Raw genomic sequence first — 21,476 nt, forward strand, 5'->3', positions numbered from 1 at the left:
AAGTAAGATCAACAAATGATGTTCTACAGATTCAAACGCTCTAGTAAACAAACTTTTATTTAACACAGAATAATAAGCAATAATGCAATTGAAATACAACTATGTTTATGGAAACTTTCCGGATTTTAGAAACAGATTTCAGAAGCCTTTTATGTGTAGTGTTCTTTCAGATATTAAAAATGATTAGTTTAAATATTTAAATGTCATTGACTCAACTTGTTTACGCAAAGCGCTTATCTCTGGTACATGACAAATACCATAGATATATGTGTCATTTTTGACTGTAACCAGGCCACTAATTATTTATAAAGGAATGTCCTAGTGATAAATTAACTATAATACTTTGTTATAAGTACTTAGTAAAACATTGCACTGTCCTATACTGTATGCTAAGTTTTTTTTAATAGAGCAAAAGGCTAAATATATAGATGAAGTACATAAAGGAGCTGTTTTACCTACCAAAAGATTTGCATTTTTGTCTATCCAGTCCTGAGACCCACACAGTAAAGCCCTATCTGGAAAGGTAGAAGACATGTTTTTCTCTGTTTCAGATAAGTTAAGCTGCGTACACACGTGCAATTTTTGTCGTTGGAAATGATCTTTTACGATCCTTTCCAACGACAAAGGACTACACGATGCATGAACGGTGCTGTACATACAGCACCGTTCTGCTCTATGGAGAGGGGAGGGGGAGAGCGACGGAGCGGCACCCTGCTGCGCGCTCTCCCCCTTCCCTTGCATTAGGATCGGTCGTCGTTCTTGGTCCGTGGATCCGCCAGGACGGTCTTTCGGACGATGGGCGACGCCGACTGTACACATGCCAGATTTTCACCCGATATCTTGCCGATGCCGATTATTGGGCAAGAAAAATCTGACGTGTGTACGTAGCTTTACTCTTACAGGTCTTGTGTTTCCCCACCTTGTGCCTGGACAGTGAATGTAGAAGCAACAGATGGATGCATCGAACTTTATTCACAACTAAAAGAAGAAATGCTTTCAATACACTTTAAATATATATTAATTAATGCTAATGTGTGTTATTTAGTGTGTTTTTATCTGCTTGAAGTTCAGCTTTAATTCTGTCAACTTTATACATTTCACATACACATCAAAGACCCATGACAATAAGTGAGCATGTATTTATAAAATCTCCTCTAGTATGTATGCAAGAATGCATAAACACTGACAATAACTTATTTGCTCCCTTTTTTTGTTAAAAATAGTTTTGGTCTCTACTGATTTTACAAAGTAGCACCATTCCCAGCCATCCCTGCAGACTACAAAACAGCGCTAGCCTGGGTTATGGGGATAAGTATGATGTCCTAGGATGAAAAAGCTGCTCTTTCATAGATATATAGATTTATTAAAACTCTCAAAGATTGGCAAAGACCCAATCAGGACAATGAACATTGAAGAGCTAGATGTAATTAGTGGAACCATGTTGTGTCTTGGTAAATATACATATATAGAGAGGGAGGGGGGTTATTTTAGGATTCGGGATAATTGCTCTTTTAATTTCATTTTGTATAACACAGTGATTAGCAAGAATTTGTGTGACAAAACAAGATTTGGGGGGAAATCTCTAAGAAAGGGGACACATACAACGATATTAAAAAGGTTTTGGTTGAAGTTAGGCTTCAAGATCGTTGTAATTTAGATTCTAAATAAAAATACAACAATGGAAATCCCATATACTGCAAGAAATGGGTTCATGATGTATTGCATGTTTTATATGTAAATTTCTGCTTTAATTTCTATTTCAGAAATATATAACTGACGAATGTTTCTTCGTTGAGCGTCTGGAAGCAAACAACTACAATACTTATCGATCTCGCAAATACAGTGACTGGTATGTGGCACTAAAGAGAACTGGGCAGTACAAAAATGGATCCCAAACTGGGCCAGGACAGAAAGCTATCCTATTTCTTCCCATGTCAGCAAAACGCTGATCCTAATGAACATTTGCCTTTGTAGTAAACAGGAATTTTATTTTTTAAAAAAGGTTAAAATATAATGATATATTTTCAGTTAATAAATGTGACTTCAATTATTAATTACTATTCACAATTGCGCCAGTGTGTAAAATTTATAAAGTTATATTATTCATGTTTTAATATATTTCTAAGTAAAATAATGTATGTACGTAGTATGTATTGCAAGTATTGCCCTGAGGTATTTTTCATTCTTGAAGAGTTCATTAGATATAAATGACAATATTAATTTCTTTTTATGACACTGTTTCAATGTGAAGCTCACTGGAGATCAGTTTTTGCTTCATAAAAAGCTGGTAATTCCTTGTGGTACAGAGAGTAGAACAAACCTGAGTAAACAGCTGGTAATGTCTTCACAGGTAGGTCAATATTGTGAAAGCCTTCCTTATAGCCGTAGAAAAGAAGCTTGGCAATTCTACTTGTGATGGGTGTAGTATGACTTGTGTATGCGAGCTCCTGCAAGTCCATCCATTCACACTTAAGACACTCATGAGGGCAGAAGTTTATACTGTAGGACAAAGGCTTCAAACGACATATAATATACATGTCTGATTTTCCAAAGGCCCCGGGGTGATTATGCTGCTGTCTTATGCTCAGGAGAGACTTAAACTCTGACTTAATGCCAGTCTCTTCCAGAACTTCTCGAACTGCTGTGGCTCCTACAGAGAAAAGTGAAACAAAAGCGTATTGGGTATTTTTCCAATTTAAATTAAAAACATAAAATAAACTATTGTATTCTGTTATGACAAGGTCCAATGTAGTATGTCATACTTTAATTTTACAAAGAAACACCGCACACTACATATAATACACTCCATTCAAAAGTTTTACATCTGAGGTATAACTGAAGTCCTTTGGGCCCTGATACATAAAGTGGAGCTAAACTCTGTTATACTTTCTCCACAGGCAGGCTGGAGTTTATTCAGACGTGGCAAGCACAGGGGAAGCCAGGATTGCCAGTTATTTTGACAGTTCCCAAGATCGAACAGGCAGGTAAGAGTGCTTATTGCAGAAGAGACATCACCTGCCTCTTTCTGCAATAATGACCTGCCTGATGGAACATTTTTAAAAGTGGAACTTTAGTTTTGCTTTAATGGGACTTTGTCATCTTCCCATATAGTCTGGACGCAACCTGCTCCCACCCATGCATATTGGTCCATGATCCATCATTAGCCTCCCAGCTCCATCAGAGCTCTCACTCTGATTCAAATTGCTTCCTTTGATGGAGAATATGGCCTCTTCCTCGTGATAGCACTATTTACATGCCGAAACCCTGTCACAATGGTTTGGGAACGATTTAATTTATGTTATCCTTGGTAGGTTTCTACAATATTAAAAAATAAACACTATCCATGGTGGACACCTAAAGTTGGGTGGCAGTTAGGGAAGATAGATCCCTGGGTATTCCTAACTGAGGTTGTACGCTATCACCAGCCACTGTCACCCACTGCCTTTTAAGTGGTAATAAAAGTTACAAATAAAAAAATGCAACCCAGTTGGTCCTTTATTGCGGAAAGGACAGGCAATGACCCTTTACAGGGATTTTGTCCCTGCAATAAAATACATTTTACTGCTTGCTTACAATTTTTCATTGTGGAACTAAAGTTCCACTTTAATGAGCAGTTCACAGTGTCTCTTTGAATCAGTTACATAATATAAGAAACCAGAGCTGTAGCCCACTATGGGATCCTAATGTTTTACATAGTGGTACAAGTAGAGGATAAACAGACAAGCATACAAAAGTTCAAAATTGAGCGCTGAGTACCACAAACTTAATAGCAGTTGCCTTCTCTGTTATCCCTGTTGGTATGCAATTTCATTTGAATGTTTTAATATAGCCCATTATAGTCTCAAGCAACTAAAAGAAGACATACATGCTCAATAACAGTCACAATTTTTCACTAGATTAAAAAAGCATTTTCTGTATTAGTTTTAGCGTGTAAATATCAAATATAATTGCTGGTATAAAACCAAATTTGGAATCAATATAAGCAAGAAGCACCCCAAGTTAAGTTTTTCTAGGGCCTAAAAAGATATCAAAATTGTAAGGGAATAAGTTGTAGAATATAGACTCAATTTACAAATGTGTTTATAAAACACCAGATTAAGTATTTTCACAAAAAGTAACAAGTGTAGGTCACACAGATGAAAATAGGGCACCCTAGAATGAGGTTTAAACTTTGTACATGTGATGTGTGTGTCCTTCGTATCTATATATGATCACAATGACACTTTTTTCATATAAGGACAGACATCACTCTATCTTTAAACCCATATGACTAAAATACTTGAACAACATCAGAACAAACAAAAGGTTCCATGTTATAAAAGGAAATGAGGCATATACCAACCAATATCTTCTCCTGGATCAGACAGTCCTCCTGGAAACTTCCATGCATTTAAAGTCTGGAATGCAAAATGTGTTATTGCTTGTTTACTACATTTATATGTTCTTTAAATATGGTATGGCATTTATTGACATTAAAGACATTACATTAGGTAGAAGCTACATGTGTTATTAGTAATTATAATAAAGAAAAATAGGGTGCTGCCATTGCTCGCTAATTCTGAAACTTCTAGCTAATTTGGACATGATTTATTAAAGCTCTTTAGGGCAGGAGAAGATACACTTTCATCAGTGATCCAGCAAACCTGTAATGATCTGGAGCGGGATTGAAAACATTTGCTAACAACTATTTATTAGTATTAATATAAATAGTTTAATAATATTAATAGCAAATTATTTTTAATAAACCCATTCTAGGTTTGCTGGATCACCTAGGCACAGTGGAAAGTATCTTCTCCAGTCTTGGAGAGCTTTAATCAACCAGGCCCAATGACACAGAAGTATGCGGATCAGAAAAGTTAAAGTTAAGAATCTTTAGCTGCATTCTTATACAATGTCAATAAGTCAAAGCACTGAAGTAACATAAAGTAGTATAAAGTGTATCAAAAACTTTTTGGTTCAATATTTGTATTGACCTAATAAAACATCAGAAACACAACCCTTTTTTAGTCTGTTCTGTAGGGTTTTTTGAACATAGAATTAGGGTTTCTTTACTAGCACAGATAATGGCACAACTAGATTTGTATGTACTTGACAGTAAAATCCAAGAATATGACATATTTTGTGAGAGAAACCTGGACCAAAACATTTTGTTTTGTATAAAATGGGGAAAGTTTAGAACCCGTGAGGATTTACTGCTTACACAAAAATCCACTCACTTTATGTAGTTGGGACAACTTGTACCAGAGAGAGAAAATCTGTGCCAGGATAACACAAAAGACAACAAGAAAGGTTACAAGGTTCTAGCAATGCCCTACCAAGTGTACGTGAGCTCTGAATGTTTATTTAACTACACTTACCCACTTCATACTATGGGCCTGATTTACTAAAGCTCACCAAGGCTGGAGAGAATACACTTTGATCAATGAAGCTGGTTGATTCAGCTAAGCTCGAATGTATCTGGTCTAGAATTGAAAACATTTGCTAACTTTTAAAGACAGAAGTGTAGTGATTAGTTAAAACAAATCCAACACGACCCTTTAAATTAGGAATGGGGGTGATTGTAATAATTCGGTAGTGCCTTCAGCTATAAAAACATTTCCCAATCTAAAAGATTGGTGGACTTGGAGAAAATGTGTGTAGGCATCTTTATCCTGGCCCTGGGAAATCATAAAAATTGAAGTGCCAAGTGGGTGAACAATGTATCGCCACACACAGCAAAAGTGAAGTGTGAGGATTGCATAGGAAATTATAGAGAAATATAAAATGCACAATGTGCTTGTTAGTGTCTGAGAAGAGGAAGGGGGAATGCTCTAGCATCAGTGGAAATCTTTATTAGCAATTGTTTGTGTATTTTATGTTGACTTTTTTTTAGCTGGGACAGGGCAGACTGTGGTATCTGATACATTATTCTAAAAGTATTTACGAAACATTATTAGTTTTAATCTATATTGTATATGACTTGAAAGAATAATTTAGATTTTATAGCGCTCTAGATTTTTTTGACAAATGTGTGTATTACAACTATTACTGGAACTGTATCCCAGGAGTTAGACAAAAGAAAAGAAAAGTGACGGATTTAAAGGCTACCAGGCAACTGGAGATGTTTCCACAAATGATGCTGCTAGTTTATTCAAAGGGAATACTTCACTGTTATAACCATACATTTAACCTGCATATCTATTTTTCTATTAATAAAATGCTCCACATTTTAATTCATTTTTTCAAGGTTTTTTGGTTAAAGCATTAAGTGCAGTACTGTATAAGGACAGCTTTTATGTTGTATGTGTTTAGTCCCTAAACGGACAGTTTTTACAATAGGACAGTCGGTAGGTTATCTTTAAGCTCTCGGAGAACTTGCTGAGGTTAGGATACAAAGAACGTTCTGTGCTTATAGCTCAGGGTACACATGTGCATCAAAGCAAACATTCTTTTAGGCTTGAGCACCTGGAAAGAGTATTACAGTGAAATGGAATGTGGGGCAGGAGCCATTGGTGCTGACATTCCAGCCCTTTGGATACCAGTTATATCACAATCATAAAAATGGTAAATATCAAAAATAAAAGCCACAGTTTTACTGTTAAGTAAGAGCTGCACTGCTCATTTAAATGTGATTTTAGAAGCTGCTATATGAAGGGTTATATGTGCCTTGTATTACCTAAAATTTGATCAAAATTACATATTTAAACATTTGGAGAAAGCTTATTTGTAGTAATGTACTATTACACATTGCACTGATTTCAGTGTTTTCCTTTTAACATATTAAATTGTATATATTTAATTCAGTATTCACCACATTGTTTGTGATTTATTTAAGATATATTGTGTTGTTTTACATCTTTCTTTTTTATTAAATAAATATAAAGAATACTTAATGCAAATCTTAACCCAAACACAATAATATAAAGTATTGCATTCTACTAGTTCATAGTTGTGGTGGCTGCATTAGTTTTTTTTTTTTTTGTATTTCATTTTTATTAGAGGAACCTGCCAGTAACACATGATCTTAGCCTAAAAAAGAAAACAAATGCATCCATCACATTTATGGACTGGTATACTATAATATATTACAGTTTTGCTCTAGGTTTTAGATATATCAAGACTGGACACCAATAACTTAAGATGATTTGTTTTCCAAATGTTAAAATGCGTTGTATAGATAATTGTTATACTGTATGTTGCACTGTGTATAATAAAAACATAAAATAAATACTGTACATACTTCTTAGTAATTTAAAATGCCATACAATCTAGATTTTTTCTAAATTCTATTTTTGTCTATATATATATATATATATATATATATATATATATAGTTTAAAAAACAAAAAAAGTCTTTATGTTTAGGTTGTTTTATATGAGCACACAGTTGCTCATTCTGTGTACTCACTACACATGTCATACAATACAGTTCGAAGCATGAAGCATGAAGCATGCAAGGCAGCCAGAAGTTCTAATCATTCCCTGCTCTGTCTAGGGATTGCCTCCAAAAAACTCATTAGAAGTCCAGATTTCAGGGAAAGCAGAATAGAAGTTTTGCATTATTCATGGTTGCTCATACTTTTTTTCACCCAAATATAGGCGGTACGTAACACAAAATGCATAGCTGTAATCAGGATTGTACTACTTACTAGCACTACGACACTGAAATGTTTAATAAAATGGGATGAGGCTGAACCAAGCCCCTTTTGTTGGTCCTTGCCATATCTAATTCAACAGACATTAGGAAAAACAGAACAGAATTGCAGATTCTTTATTTCTGTATAGCAACTTCTGTGATAGACAGGTGAGTAGCCAGCGTTGGTGGTGATCTACTATTCTCAAGAGGAATGGTAATTTGTTAATTATGGTTAATTGGGAAATATATAGTTCATGGTTAAATAGCCACATGTCTTCCAGAAATGTATTGCCAGAGGATAAAAGTTCTGAACTTTATTGAAGTATGTACCTTTTTATAAAAGCAAAGTAAATTGTTTTTTGAGCATTTCCTGGTATGGGTCAGTTACCAATAGTATATCATATCACCCAACAACAGAAGAATATATAACTCAACACTGGTATATCAATCTGCACCAGCCTATTCTATCAACGGAACACATAACCCAGCAGGGGCATATCACTCATCAACAGCACATTATATCATGACACAACAGCACATTTTATCACCTAGCATAACCACATGATCCACACCCACCACCTTGCAGCAAATATTTACCTCTTACCAATACCATCTGCCTACTTAGAAACAATGGATCCTACTCTGTACCAGGTTACTAACTATAGAATGATTTTACTTGTTCTCATCAAGCAGGAGGTACTCCTGATGTTGTGAAAGTGATAGACTAGACCACTGTGAGATCCAGGTGGAATGGGAATAATGGGGAGGGCAGAGTAGGAAAGCACAATGTGGTGTCCAAGGTTTCAGACCAGATCAGAGAGCAGGTGTACCCCTTTCAAAGTATGGTCATCTTAGGGCAGGAGACCCCAGGAGCCTGATGTTTTTAGGTCTTGAGATACTACTGATAGGGAGCCTCTGAAGACAATGTTTTTATGAAATCAAAATCTCAACTCCAACTTTTTTTTATTTTTTGTAAGTAAATTTGTTCCTACTAGAGTTATTTCCCTTTGATTTCATCCTTGTGACAAGACAAGAATTGATGAAAATATGGGTCACCAGGACAGCAAAATACAGATTTAAACCTATAAGAGGTTGTATTTGCCTCGCCAGTAAGGAAAATCCCTCAAGATTGGAGGAAAAAACAACAAAAAATAGAGATTTTAACCCTTTTACATTTGTCAAAAAAGGAGTTGGATTTAGTGACAAGAACAACCATGGCTTTAACACATAATTTCATGACATACTATACAGGTACGTGACAGGTAGGTACAGAGATAAGGGCCAAGCGGCTGACTTTTGAAAAAAGTTGGACGTGTATATCAGTAACAGTACTGTTCAGTTTTCTCAGAATTCATACTTTGAGCCAAGAATAAGCTTTTGGAAAAAATTATGAAAGCGTTATTAATAGACTGAGAAAGATTTTACTTAAGATTGGAGTTCTGCATTGTTTCTACAAAAAAACAATGATAAATATCCTTAATAATATTGTTAAAAATATGAGAAAAAAGTTATTAGCACAACTGTAGTTTGAATTTTTTTAACCTTTATATTTAAGTGGCACACTGGTATTAAACAAGAACATGGAGTAATCAAAACAAGCAACAACACTGCAGATTACAGTTTCCAAGACTAATTTTTATCATGACTTAATTTAGTCTGTGAGACAAAAGAAGTTCTTTCTAGTCACTGCCAAATGTAGTTCTCATCATGAATGAAGGCCAGAAAAGACTTGGGGCCCTGCTAAAGGATTTATACTCAGCTGCCTACACAAACAAAAGTATACATTTTTTGCACTGTTGCATCTTTTCAAACACCACAAAGTTTAACAAATGTGTGTCCGTTGTTTTAAAACACACGTTAAAGATTGCACTTGTACAATAAGCAATGAGGTACATTCATCCGGTCAATGAAAAATTAGTAAAAACCTTGTAATGGCTGGAGGAGAGCTTCAGGCAGAGAGCAAAGATCAGCAAATATGTAAATAAAAAGCGATATACATGTGTATCCTTTTTACTTTGGAAATGGAAATAATGGTACATAAAGCTCTGGCATGTTGCAGGGAATAAAGCTATTTAGAGATGGCACACTGCAATAACTTATTCATTGTCATCGTCTCTAGATTAAAATAACTTGCTCCTACATTCTTCATGGTATTTCTGTTTGATTTTAAAAGTGATTCTTAAGACAAACAAAAAATATTTATGTACCAGCTACTTTCAATGTGTGAATTTCAATCAGTATTTTGACGGATTTCACTATTAAGTCAAGATAATGATTATGACACAAATGATTTACCATAATGCTTGTGACAGGTAAGTGTTTTTTTTTTAATTATTATTTATGTTATGTCAGCTAAAAATGATTAACAAAAAATATCCCTTTAAAAAAAATAACTGTTGAATTGCCAGGAATCCTGTGAGCTCCTACTTTTCATTTTGGAAAAAAGTGCACCTTTGCTGTTCCTACTGGACAAAAGAACTCTTCCTATACCCCACCCCAACGTGTTTCATTCCACATACACTGATTTATTTTCCAGACAAAAACAACACAGCTGTATTGACTCCTAAGAGCTGTCCCACAGACCACGCCACATTTTAAAGCTCTCCAAGACTGAAGCAGATCGACTTTTATGGGGGAACTTGGGTAATCCAGCACATCTGGATTTCTTTAAAAAAAAAAAAATTAAAACTCTTGCTGTTATTTAAAATGTGTTGATGCTGTATCAGATCCATTCCAGGTTTGCTGGATAATCCAAGTTCACCCATATTAGTCTTTCATCTTGGCAATCTGTAATAAATCGGACCCAGTGTACAGAGAAAGATATTGGGGGTGTGCTCAACTTCCAGCAGCTAACACTGAAGACTTTCACAATTATTGTGCAGAAGACACACAGTAATAAAAGTTTGGGGAAATGTCTGGACATACCTTTTCGGGCCTTGTCTACAACTCCCTATGTGTCCTGCAGTACATAATGTATTTGTGCTGTAGTGCCATTCATGTGCAATAGTACTCCAAAACACCTTCACATCACACCTGTATTGCAGCACATTGCTATTAGGTTTTGTTTGGTTGTGTAAGTGCCAAAATAAATGAGGATAAACAAACATATAAGACTAAAATATGGTCTTAAACTGGTAACCAAATAATTTTACAGTGCCAACATAGTACGCAGCTCATTAGATTCTATAGTCATGTAAACCAAATGTCCCTCAGAAGAGCTCACAAATAAATGTCCTTAGCAGAGTCCAAGGCCAGCTTTAAGTCAACTATCTAATCAGTATATTTATGGGATGTGGGAAGAAATGTAGTGCCTGGATGAAACCCACACAGAACATACAAGATCCATGCAGAAAGCCCCTGAGCTGTCATGTTTACATGTAGTTAGCAGGATAAGAATTGAAAGGCAAATGTCACTAAAGGGGTCACAGATAGCAGGAAAAATGTGTCAGGGGGCTCCAACTCTTCCCTACTGTACAAAAAATGAAAAAAGAACATTTTGGCATGACATACAGAATAACATTATCATTAATAACAATTTATGGTCAGGTTTGTGAATGTGTAATGAAACCTGACAATATGCTTCTAACAGCCTTTATTTATACAATACAGAAAATTGTAATAATTCTTTTAATTTGTTTACCTTATTTTTGTCCTGTACAACCAGAACTCTGCCGGTGTCCTCATCTAAAACAGCCCCTGGAAGAAATCAAACTTAATAGTTCGTATACAAAATGACACAGTTGTCAGGTGTAACTCAGCTGCAATGCACCTCAAAGCACAGTATTTATTCAGTTTTACTAGCCAAAAAATGTGTACTTGATTCTTTTACATCCTAAGATTTACACATGTTCATACCATATCTACAGGAAGGGACCTAGGCTTTCTCTGCTGCAGTTTCAAGGAGAAGTAACACACTGAGCTTAACTGTCCCTCTGTTTTCTCATTCTATCATCATGCTTCTTTACTGCGGCTCACTTGATTTGCTTCTTCTCCTTGTGCTGCTTCTTCCTACCCATTTTGAACACTCCTCTAAGAACTGTTCAGTACACTGCAAAAAGTTGATAACAATGCATGCATTAAAATTATATCATATAGGGTCTATCTGAACCTAAAAACAAAAATGTCATATATTGAAGCTTACCAGTCATTAAATGTGGTGGTTGCATTAGTCTTAATTTTTCAGACTTAGAACATTTTTAGCAAATACAGAAAACACATGTTTATCTTGCCAGAAATGTCATGTCCTTGGCACTTTCTTTGTTAACTACTTAATCCACCATGTCATGGATATAAACAAAGGCAGACAAGTTTGGAGTCCAGCCTGTGTGACAACGATGGCTGCCTTCATAGATGCAATGTAGAAATGAATGAGGATGTGAAGAAACAGGAACTGTGTAATATGCAGGTTCATTAGGTAAAAACATGGGAAAAGCCTGAGAAATAGAGATGAATGCAAAAAAGCACATCTAAGGACTGGTTATCAGCATCACATTTTTGTTTCTGGGTCAAGGTATGCTTTAATGATTACAGAGCGCCATTAATTTGTGCCTTTATGTATCTGCAATGGAGGTTTAAAATGGTCATTAAAAGTGATTTAACCATAATTTATATATATATATATATATATATATATATATTTATTATTCTATAGTACCCTTTTATTAGGTTTTGTAACTTTGATTACTGGTATGTTAATGAGAGAAGAAACATGTAGAAACATGTCTCCCCATCCTGGGATTCAGCAAGTGTACCATCTGCATGATCTGCCCTCTGCTGGTCAAAATCTAAAGCAACAATAAAAACATACATAATGTTCAGTAATTAAAGCAGCTTCTTTTTTTTTTTTTTTTTTTTTTTTTTTAAGTAAATAACGTGTTTCTTGGACTCACAAACGATGACTAACATTAACCTTCTTATTGAAGCAAGCCTGCTTACCTGATAAATCAGCTTACTGTATTGGCTAAAGGCACAGTCACAGAACAGTTATTTGGAGAGAAAAAAGCAAATAAAATGTCCTGCAGTTTTACTATAGAAATTATTTGACATGTGTAGCTATGTTTCATACAGTTAGGCTGCAGATTCAAAAATATGAAGGTAAAGATAGTCACATGCTCTTGGTAACCAGCCAGATTACTGTTTACTCTTTTCACATGCTTCTGAATAAATGACAGCTGGGGTCTGGCTGTTTACTTTGTCAGCCCAGACATGAATTATATCTTCCAGTTCATATTATGCACAGCATACCTGATGAGCAGCAGTGTTTCTTCTCTGCAAAAATACTCTGCCCCTGGCTGCCCTTGTGACTTAATCCTTAGTGCTAGTATCCTTCCATCGAATGACTATCAGCCTGCCAAAATGCAGATCCCAGGACGGCAATAAAGTAACTCTGTCATTTGGTTACATAAGATGTAAAAAAGCAGAACTTGTAAAAGATGATGTTTTATACTCACTGGTATCACCCAGTTTAAGACTAAAACTGCCTAAAGAACCTTCACTTATGAGCATGTTGGATGCCTGCAACACCTCTACAAAAGTCGTAGTTCCTTCCCATGACTCCTCAGTCACTAGAGTCCCGTAATAGGTCTGTGATAGGAACTAAGACTGAATATCCAATACTCACTAAAGAGTTTTTAATATGAAGTGGCCATTGTTTTGAAAGGAAAGGGTAGAGGGCAGGTGAGGATAAAGCCTCTACTTACATAGGTCTCACTTCCAGCTCTGTAGACTTTTGAAAATGAGGAAAATGTCCTCTAAGACAAGTATAACTGGGACGAGGGGACAACAGCGGTTTTGGATTTTTTCCCACTCACTCATGTTGACAGTAATAAATAGAGAAAGTACATTTCCTTAAAGCAAAACTAAAGTCCCATTTTGAATGTTACACGATCAGGCAGGTCATTATTGCAGAAAGAGACAGGCAATGTCCCTTCTGCAATGATGTCTCCTACCTGCCGGATTGCTCCAGGCTTTGTGTCCAAAAAGCTGAACTGTGCAAATGCAACATCTGCTTTGGTTACCAGGATACCCGGCATTCCTAACTTCCTCTGCGCTGGCCAGGAATGATTAAACTCCTACACTCCTGCAAGGGTGTTACCCAATTCTGGCCCAGCCAATCACGATAGCTGAAAATTGTAAGGAGGAAATGAAGATAGAAGAAGGTGGTGGCAATTAATAGTAATGCCGGGTTTAGTTCCACTTGAAGGACTCCTAATGATGCCTTTGAAACAAAAAGTTGGGTCAGCAAAATCAAATTGACCTTTGAGAAATGTACATGGCAGTTCAGAGGCTTAATTTGACGTAATTCGTGTTGTGCTTTGTTTTTTATCAAGGTGCATTCAAACCAGAAACAAAGCAGGACAAAACACAATACAACCAGCCATGTATGTACCATAATGTAATGTATATTTGTGATACTTTCCCTTACATTGTTATTAGCATTGAAAACACTAAATTGTGCAGTCATTTATTTCCTGTAAAATGACCTAACATACGTTTTTAAATTTTTTTCAGAGCATTGAAGATCACTAAGGGTCGGGTAACAAATTTACATTTTCTGAAAATATTTGCATATAGATATGTTTGGTCAGAGGAGAATCATGGTTTAGAAAACCAGACACTTTTGATTCATGCAATCTATGCTTCTTTCCATACCGATCATATCTGCATGCACAGATTCAGACTAATTTTGAATTTAAACTGGTTGGATCATAATTGGTAGTTATGGTATACTTTTTTTTAAATGTCAATGTACTGTTCTCACTCCGTCCACTGAAGCCTTGTACACAAACATTGAAGCATGAAAAGATTAACCCACAGCACAGAGTTGAGTTGTAAATTTATTTGAGAAAAACCTAGCTAGCAGGAAAGCTTTTTATTGCAAAAAAGAGATGTTGTAAGTCTTTTCTGCAATATATATGCCCATCTGCAATATGCCAAAAACAACAAAGTCAGACAATGTCCTGGTAAATGGAAAAATGACAGCGGTAGGTGGGATTTTTATGTGGCAAAGTAACGAGAATTAGGTGAATTTTAAATTCACATCTCCCATTATTGGGAAGGACCAATTCTGCTTTGTATCTATGTGTACTACCATATTACGTGCTATGTACAATGCATTTAAAATTTACCTAATTTATGTTACTTTGCCAAAAAAAATACCCCCGCCTTTCTTTGCCATTTTTCCATATACTTAAGATTTAATCTGAGGTTGGCAAAACAGACCTACTAGTTGAGGATAGCTGGAATCATTTCTCTCACTTGTATGTCTTGGAGCAGTGCTAAGCACTATTCACTGTAATTTCACCTTAAGTGCAAGCAAGCATAAATTCCACAAGAGCTGTAAAAAAAGAAACTGGAGGAATTAGACTGCAAGTAGAACTGAACTAGTTGGTGTGGGTGAGATTATGCTATTATATGTAACAGGCTTGCCAATCATGGATCACTTATCTGTTTGCAGGTACACTGCAGCAATAACAGGTGAAAGAATCTGTAACTGCATCCTGCGTGCCTGCCACCTTTATAGCAGACTTATAGGTCCTGCCATCCTCTTCAGGCTTTGGATGGAAACTGATAATGTAAATACTCTGGGCGGCTGTTGCTGATATTGTGCAAAGGCTGACAGAAGTGTCGATACGGGATAAACCAGAGCTCGTCTTGCTTCATGTATCAGCAATGTCGAGGAAATGCTATAAAAGGTCGCTGCTGCGACATTTGTTGAATGCAGCCAAGGCTTGCATCCCCCCGCTATGGAGACAAACTGCTCCACCTACTGTGCAGCAATGGTTGACCAGGGTAAATGATATTCAATACATGGAGGAGCTTATGAGTGCAGGAGACCGTTCAGCACGTAGACCTATACGCACCTGGTATTATTGGGACGAATTTAAGACCACTGCAGATTATTTGCGGCTGCTCTGCCCACTACCGTGAGCATACAGCGCCTCCACTGTGCACCAATCCCTACTCCCCCTGCCTCCCCCTCCCCACTACCATCTTTTCTGTTTTATCCCTATACAGCACCTCCCCCCCTCCTCTTTCTCTCTCCTCTCTTTTTCTATACTCTTTAATATAAAATCAGCGACCAATGAAACCTAATGGTAGATTGCTTACTGCTATAACGGAAATGTTCTTATACGTATACGTATGTATACAATTTATTTCTCTTTTCCATTTATCATTACGTGGCATGTTATATGTTCTCTCGAGTTACTGGATATGACTATTTCTGTAAAACTGTATGCCTTTTCACGCTTTTATTTGCTTTTGCCATCTGTATACACTGGTTTGAGTTCTGTAATTGTCTGTTTTTATTGGTTGCTAATAAAAAATAAATATAAAAAAAAAAAAAATAATGTAAATACTGCGCATGTGTGTCCCTGGCGGCTGGGTCTATACGCAGCACCGTCTAGCTCGACATCATGCAGCTTTGTGCAGCACAGAGATAAAAAAAAAAAAAGCCAACAGAGCCCAGGGCTTTATTTATTTTGGCAAAAGAGATCTTGCATGTTCTATTTTTGTGAAAAACTTCTACCTCCTGGTGACTAAAGGTCCATTTATAAGGACATGTACGTATTGCTTACTCTATAACATTGGTCATTTACTGGTTCTTTATAGAATAACTTTAAACAGAACCATATACAGTACATGAGTAGCAAAACCAGGCTGGTCTGCTCGTTGTTCCCAGCATGACCAATACTGGTATTGCATGATGTAATGATGCCACACAGAGCACATTCCAGGCATCACAAAACCAATTTCTATCCTGCTAGCTTGATATCTGCATTGATATAAACAGATGCCAACAGTGGGACCATACTGCTCTCAGCCTCATCTCTTTAATAAATGCCATTTCATGAACAACATGAAAATCTGTTGATACCAAAAAAAAAAAAAAAAAAAAGGTGAACTAACCTGCAACACCCACTTGGTGTGTCGCAAATCCAGGAAGTCTGCTTGGACCTTCTTTTAACCAAAGGGTCAGTGTAGAAGTGTCATTTTCTGCATGATGGAAGTGAAATCCTTCCATGGCAGCGTATGTTATCAGTCCGCTCAAAGTGATTGGAATGTGCAACCATACTGCAGTCCTGCCTTCTTCCTTCCATCTCCGAACAGCATCTGCAATCAACACAACACATTGCAAATAAAATTACTGGATATTCTACGGGTGCATTTATTGGCAGATTTCAGGGTATAAACATCTCTGACTTTGCTTTGGGCTGTTCAACTCTCGTGTCACTGTAGGCCCTTACTAAAACAAGATGATACAAGCGATGTTATTAATGGAATCAAATGATATAAAAAATAAAACCAAAACCCTTCACCCCTCTCCCTCTGTTTTATTAAATTATGGGCCAGTATGAACCAAAACTAATTTTTAAAGATCAAAAAAAGGAATAGACACTTGTCATATTTGTGTGTAGTCTGTGTCTTGTTAGGGAGATTTCCCTCACTCTGTTTGGACAGAAAGTTGTAGGTATGTAGGTACATTAGGCCCACAGACTGATAAAATAATAAAAAAAAACACTTCTTCCATAAAAAAAAAAAGAAGAGGAATGTTTGAATCTCTGTGAGATTATTACTACTCCGTCTCATCCTCTCCGATTTCCAGCCTTGCTATCATGGGGTCTGTGGTGTGATATTATAAAATCTCATAAACTTTAAATATACAGTAGCAGGATATTTAGTTAGGGTGATGTCCCTTACAAATGTAAAACAGGTGTCAGTTCACTGTTACTGGGAACACTATTTTGTAATCTTTTCCAGTGAAAGATGAATGAGTTCTATAAGCTTTGTGTGTAGTGTGCAACATGTGTAATATACAAATGCTGTTGTGTTCTACAGAGAGCAGAACTCCTTCATGGGAAAGCACAGTTATCATTCCACATTAGTTGTTCATCGATCTGCCAGGGCGTAGTAATAAACAAGGTTGGGGGGCAGAGCTCTGTGCATGTTTATTCACTCTTTAACACCATATGTACATGGTGAATACTGGTCTGTAAACTGTCAGGATGGAATACACCCGAGAATCATAGAGGGTTGTATGTAGTGTGTGTACACAATATTATGGACATGGCCAGCTCTGAATTATATTTTCTATAATACAGTATGGTGTGTCACCATGTGATATATATTGGGCAGTATGGTGTGTCACCGTGTAATATATATTGGGCAGTATGGTGTGTCACCGTGTAATATATATTGGGCAGTATGGTGTGTCANNGTGTAATATATATTGGGCAGTATGGTGTGTCACCGTGTAATATATATTGGGCAGTATGGTGTGTCACCGTGTAATATATATTGGGCAGTATGGTGGCTCAGTGACTAGCAGTCTAGCATTTGTAGCGCTAGGTCCCGAGTTTGAATCTCAGCCAGCACACGATCTGCATGGAGTTTGCAGGTTCTCCCCATGTTTGTACAGGTTTCCTCACACATTCCAAAAACATGCAGTAAGGTTAATTGGCTTCCCCCCAAAATTGACCTTAGACTTTAATAATGACATATGACTATGGTAAGGACATTGGATTGTGAGGGACAGCCAGTAAAATGACTATGGACTTTGTGCAGCGCTGCATAATATGTTGGTGCTATATAAATACTTTGTAATATTATTATATTCTCTCCTGTATAGGACCCAGGCTGATAACACTGAGATAAAGCAGCACAGGTGAGTGAATGTATTTATTGGCTGCATGCCATAGACTGGGCTGTGTATAGAAGCAATGCCCCCTCCCCCAGCACACATATGACACTTGCCCCTCAGCCAGCTCTTGAAGGAAGCCTCTTCTCTGTGCTCTGAGGGCAGAAGCCGGACACTGACACCCCCAAACCGGTCCACTTTCCCCTGAGGCCAAGTCGCCGAGCAGAGAGCCCGCCCGTACACCCTTCTGGCGTACCGGTACACAGTACCAAGAGCCCACAGCGCCCCGCACCGCTGCATCCCACCGTCCTCTGTGCACAAACTTATACAACACCGGGGACGTCACAGTCATGTGACCCGGGAATCACCTCAGTGTGTCACGTGACCCGAGATCGCCTCTTCGTGTCATGTGACCTCCCTCTGCGGGGTCTTGAAATAAGGCGGGAACTAGCTGAAAGCATGGCGAATATCTCTTATCTATAAACCAGTCCCTCTCTCATTCGTTGCTAGTCTATAGTTCAATTTGAGGTATGAAAGTGAAATAAATAGAGTACATATAAGATTTTATAAAAAAAACAATAAACCTTATTGCTAAAGGGCTTTTCGCCTTGTTATCTGTAGATGAGGTCCTTATCCTTTTACTTCTAGGGTGACAATGCTGCCAGAGTCAATCAATGTATGCTCAGCATTACTGCCCTAGTACATACATGGTATGATTGAAGTGAAAATGCTCACATTTATTTACATGATTTCCAGGCATCTTTCAGGAGCCATAAATAGGTCGGTTAAAATGTGAACAGTTTAAAGGTTACAAAAACCCCACAAACTTTCAACTGCCTCCCAATTCCTGGCAGTTAAATTGCATTACAATTTACCTGCCAACAGTGGTATAGTGCACACCTTCCATCCAACCGCTAAATGATTCCATTAGTTATGTTTAAAATCCAGGGTAAAGGAAAAGTAAGACTAGAAAGCACTCATAAGCTTACCTAAGCCGTTCTGGTTTCTTCCCGGTCCAAGGCAGGGCCATTTCACACCCCTCTGTTTAAGGTGTGCTGTATTTTTTATGCATTATACTCGGGTTACGTTACTTTCTTAAGAAAAGTGTGTTTTGCTAAACTCATCAATAAGAAACAACTTGCAGCTATGAATTGTCCCAGCAAGTGCAGCTAAAAAGAACTCAGAAATCACTTAAAGTAGCTTAGGCCAATCTCATGCAACGTAAAGGCAAAGCAACACAGAGTATGTCTGTGAAGGTCCTATTTATTCAGGTCATTGTATAACTAGTAGTTTATCACGTTTAACTGGACTTGTCCTTGTAAAGTTGAAGATTAAAGAGGAACTAAACTCAAAAGTCCCCCAAACCAAAAAAAAAAAAATCCACTTACCTTTTTTCCCGCAGGGCTGACGATCGGTCCGCAGATCTCTTTCTTTGGGTTCTGCGTCGTCCCGGTATCCTTCTTCGTGCCATCTTCGCCTCTTCTTCCGGGTTCTTCTTTTTTGGAAAAACATTGCCGATCTCATACATGTGCAGTGAAATGTCTATACATGCGCAGCAAATATCTTTCTTTTTATGTAAAGTGAAAATTGTAAATGTAGGTACGCTTTAACAGCTTCTTCAAGCTACCCTAACAGATGAAGAACAAATCCTCAACATTACAAAACAAATCCAGGTAAATGTGACAAACTAACATTAGACACTAAAACACACTGCATTTGGCTTGCTTGCCAAATATCCCACAAGGACAATCCTTCATAATTTCAGTACCCTTATTTTAACCAGATTTGCAGTTCACATGCTTGCCTTCAGTTACTCTTGTGTGTTTAATGTTGCCCTTTTCTGTTGAAAAAAAAATACCAACCTGAACATCTTGCCCTCATAATGATCCCAATACAAAATGGTACAATAACAATTCCTTTTTTTTTTCTAATTGTAACCCAGTGCATAAACTTTTTTTGCAGTAAATAGGAATCAAGGTATTTTACTACTTAGAAAATGTTCCTAGTCATTCCACCCTGAAGACTGAGAATAGGGGATTACAGCCTCAGCTGCTTCTTTATTTTAAATCCGTACTCCAGGTAAATGAAAAACTACAAGACCCCAACAGTGGAAGGGTTAAATGCTTGTTTTTGCTGCTCAGAAATACCCTTTAGTGAGGTCATCTCTATCCTTTTCTTTCTGTAATATTACTACTTCCCACCACTACATCTCCCCCTTCTATTGTGTGGTAATTCCCCCACCTCCTAGATTAGAAGCTCTTCGGGGCAGGGGTCTTCTCCTCCTGTGTCACTGTCTGTATTTGTCTGTCATTTCCAACAAATATTTAATGTACAGCGCTGTGTAATATTTTGGCGCTTTATAAATCCTGTTTTAATATTATTAATAAAATAATTAGAATAAATACTTAGAGGTAACTAAAAGAAGGGTAGACAACCTTGTTGATGTTTGTTTTTATTTTAAGTGCAACACGCCACAGCGATCAAGACTTAATGGGAGCGCAGAGCCTCCCCGTATACCTTTATCACACATCCCGGGAGTCTCTGGCTGCTCTTTCTGCACATGTCCTGATCTCAGGCATGTGCAGAAGAAGCATTTTCCTCCTAAGGGAAAGAGATGCTGATCTCACGTATGCGCAGTTAGATCGGCTATCTTTTTTTTCCCCTTCACAGCTGCTATGTCACCAAATCTCACACCTGCACAGTGCGAGATTGAGTGACAAAGAAAAAAAAACAAAAAGAAGACGGAAGTGAGGAATAAAGATGGCTGCACCTGGTGCTGCCTCCAAGAAGTCCAGGACGACGCACAACCGGATCAAAGGAAGAGTCAGCCCCATCTAGGCACATGCCAGATTAAAGGTAAGTGTGATTTTTTGGTTTTTAGTTTAGTTCCCCTTTAAACCACAGAATGGCAAAAAAAAGCTTCTTTTAACAAAGTGTTAATAAAAAGTAATTCTAATAAAACTTATTAGTAGGAAAATAGATATTTGGCACACGTTTTCTGCAAACCTGGTCATCATCTCTCTTTGCCATATTTAAAGATGGCAGCTCTGGCTTCTACCATTACTGCGATATTAGCCAATAATAACCCCGGAGCTGAAAAATGTCGTCACACCGTAATCTTTGTAATAGAGGCAGCTTGGTAGTATTATGGCAGATTAAAACTGCGTGGCTATGAGAAACATTACGGCTGCCCCGGGAACTGTGACCTGCGTGTGAGGAAGT

The 21,476-nt window shown here is 37.3% G+C and overlaps 2 protein-coding genes across 2 annotated transcripts in view; one reads left to right on the forward strand and one right to left on the reverse strand.

The window, feature by feature from the left end:
* FGF2 (fibroblast growth factor 2) overlaps positions 1 to 7,214 on the forward strand; it is a 38,222-nt gene extending 31,008 nt beyond the window's left edge. Inside the window, exon 3 of the mRNA XM_072405796.1 lies at positions 1,764 to 7,214. Coding sequence (XP_072261897.1) covers positions 1,764 to 1,949 — 186 coding nt within the window. The 3' untranslated portion in view covers positions 1,950 to 7,214. The remainder of the gene's footprint in view (positions 1 to 1,763) is intronic.
* Positions 39 to 18,598, reverse strand: NUDT6 (nudix hydrolase 6). The gene is made up of 5 exons (XM_072405794.1): positions 18,371 to 18,598; positions 16,526 to 16,729; positions 11,256 to 11,311; positions 4,343 to 4,397; positions 39 to 2,650 (listed from the first exon to the last, which is right to left on the reverse strand). The coding sequence occupies exons 1-5, from the start codon at positions 18,552 to 18,554 to the stop codon at positions 2,253 to 2,255; spliced, it is 897 nt and encodes a 298-aa protein (XP_072261895.1). The 5' UTR covers positions 18,555 to 18,598; the 3' UTR covers positions 39 to 2,252.
* Between the last annotated feature and the right edge of the window lie 2,878 nt (positions 18,599 to 21,476).

Source organism: Pyxicephalus adspersus, chromosome 3 (assembly GCF_032062135.1).
Source record: "Pyxicephalus adspersus chromosome 3, UCB_Pads_2.0, whole genome shotgun sequence".
NCBI classification, from domain to species: domain Eukaryota; kingdom Metazoa; phylum Chordata; class Amphibia; order Anura; family Pyxicephalidae; genus Pyxicephalus; species Pyxicephalus adspersus.

What these genes read in the sequence shown, in the direction of transcription:
- NUDT6 (XM_072405794.1), bottom strand. Translation starts at nt 18,554, where the DNA reads ATGCAGCGGTGCGGGGCGCTGTGGGCTCTTGGTACTGTGTACCGGTAC. An exon ending in ACACCAAGTGGGTGTTGCAG is followed by an intron (nt 11,312 to 16,525) that starts GTTAGTTCACCT and finishes GATTTCTTCCAG; the next exon opens with GGGCTGTTTTAGATGAGGAC. An exon ending in TGATCCAGGAGAAGATATTG is followed by an intron (nt 2,651 to 4,342) that starts GTTGGTATATGC and finishes TTTTCTCTGTAG; the next exon opens with GAGCCACAGCAGTTCGAGAA.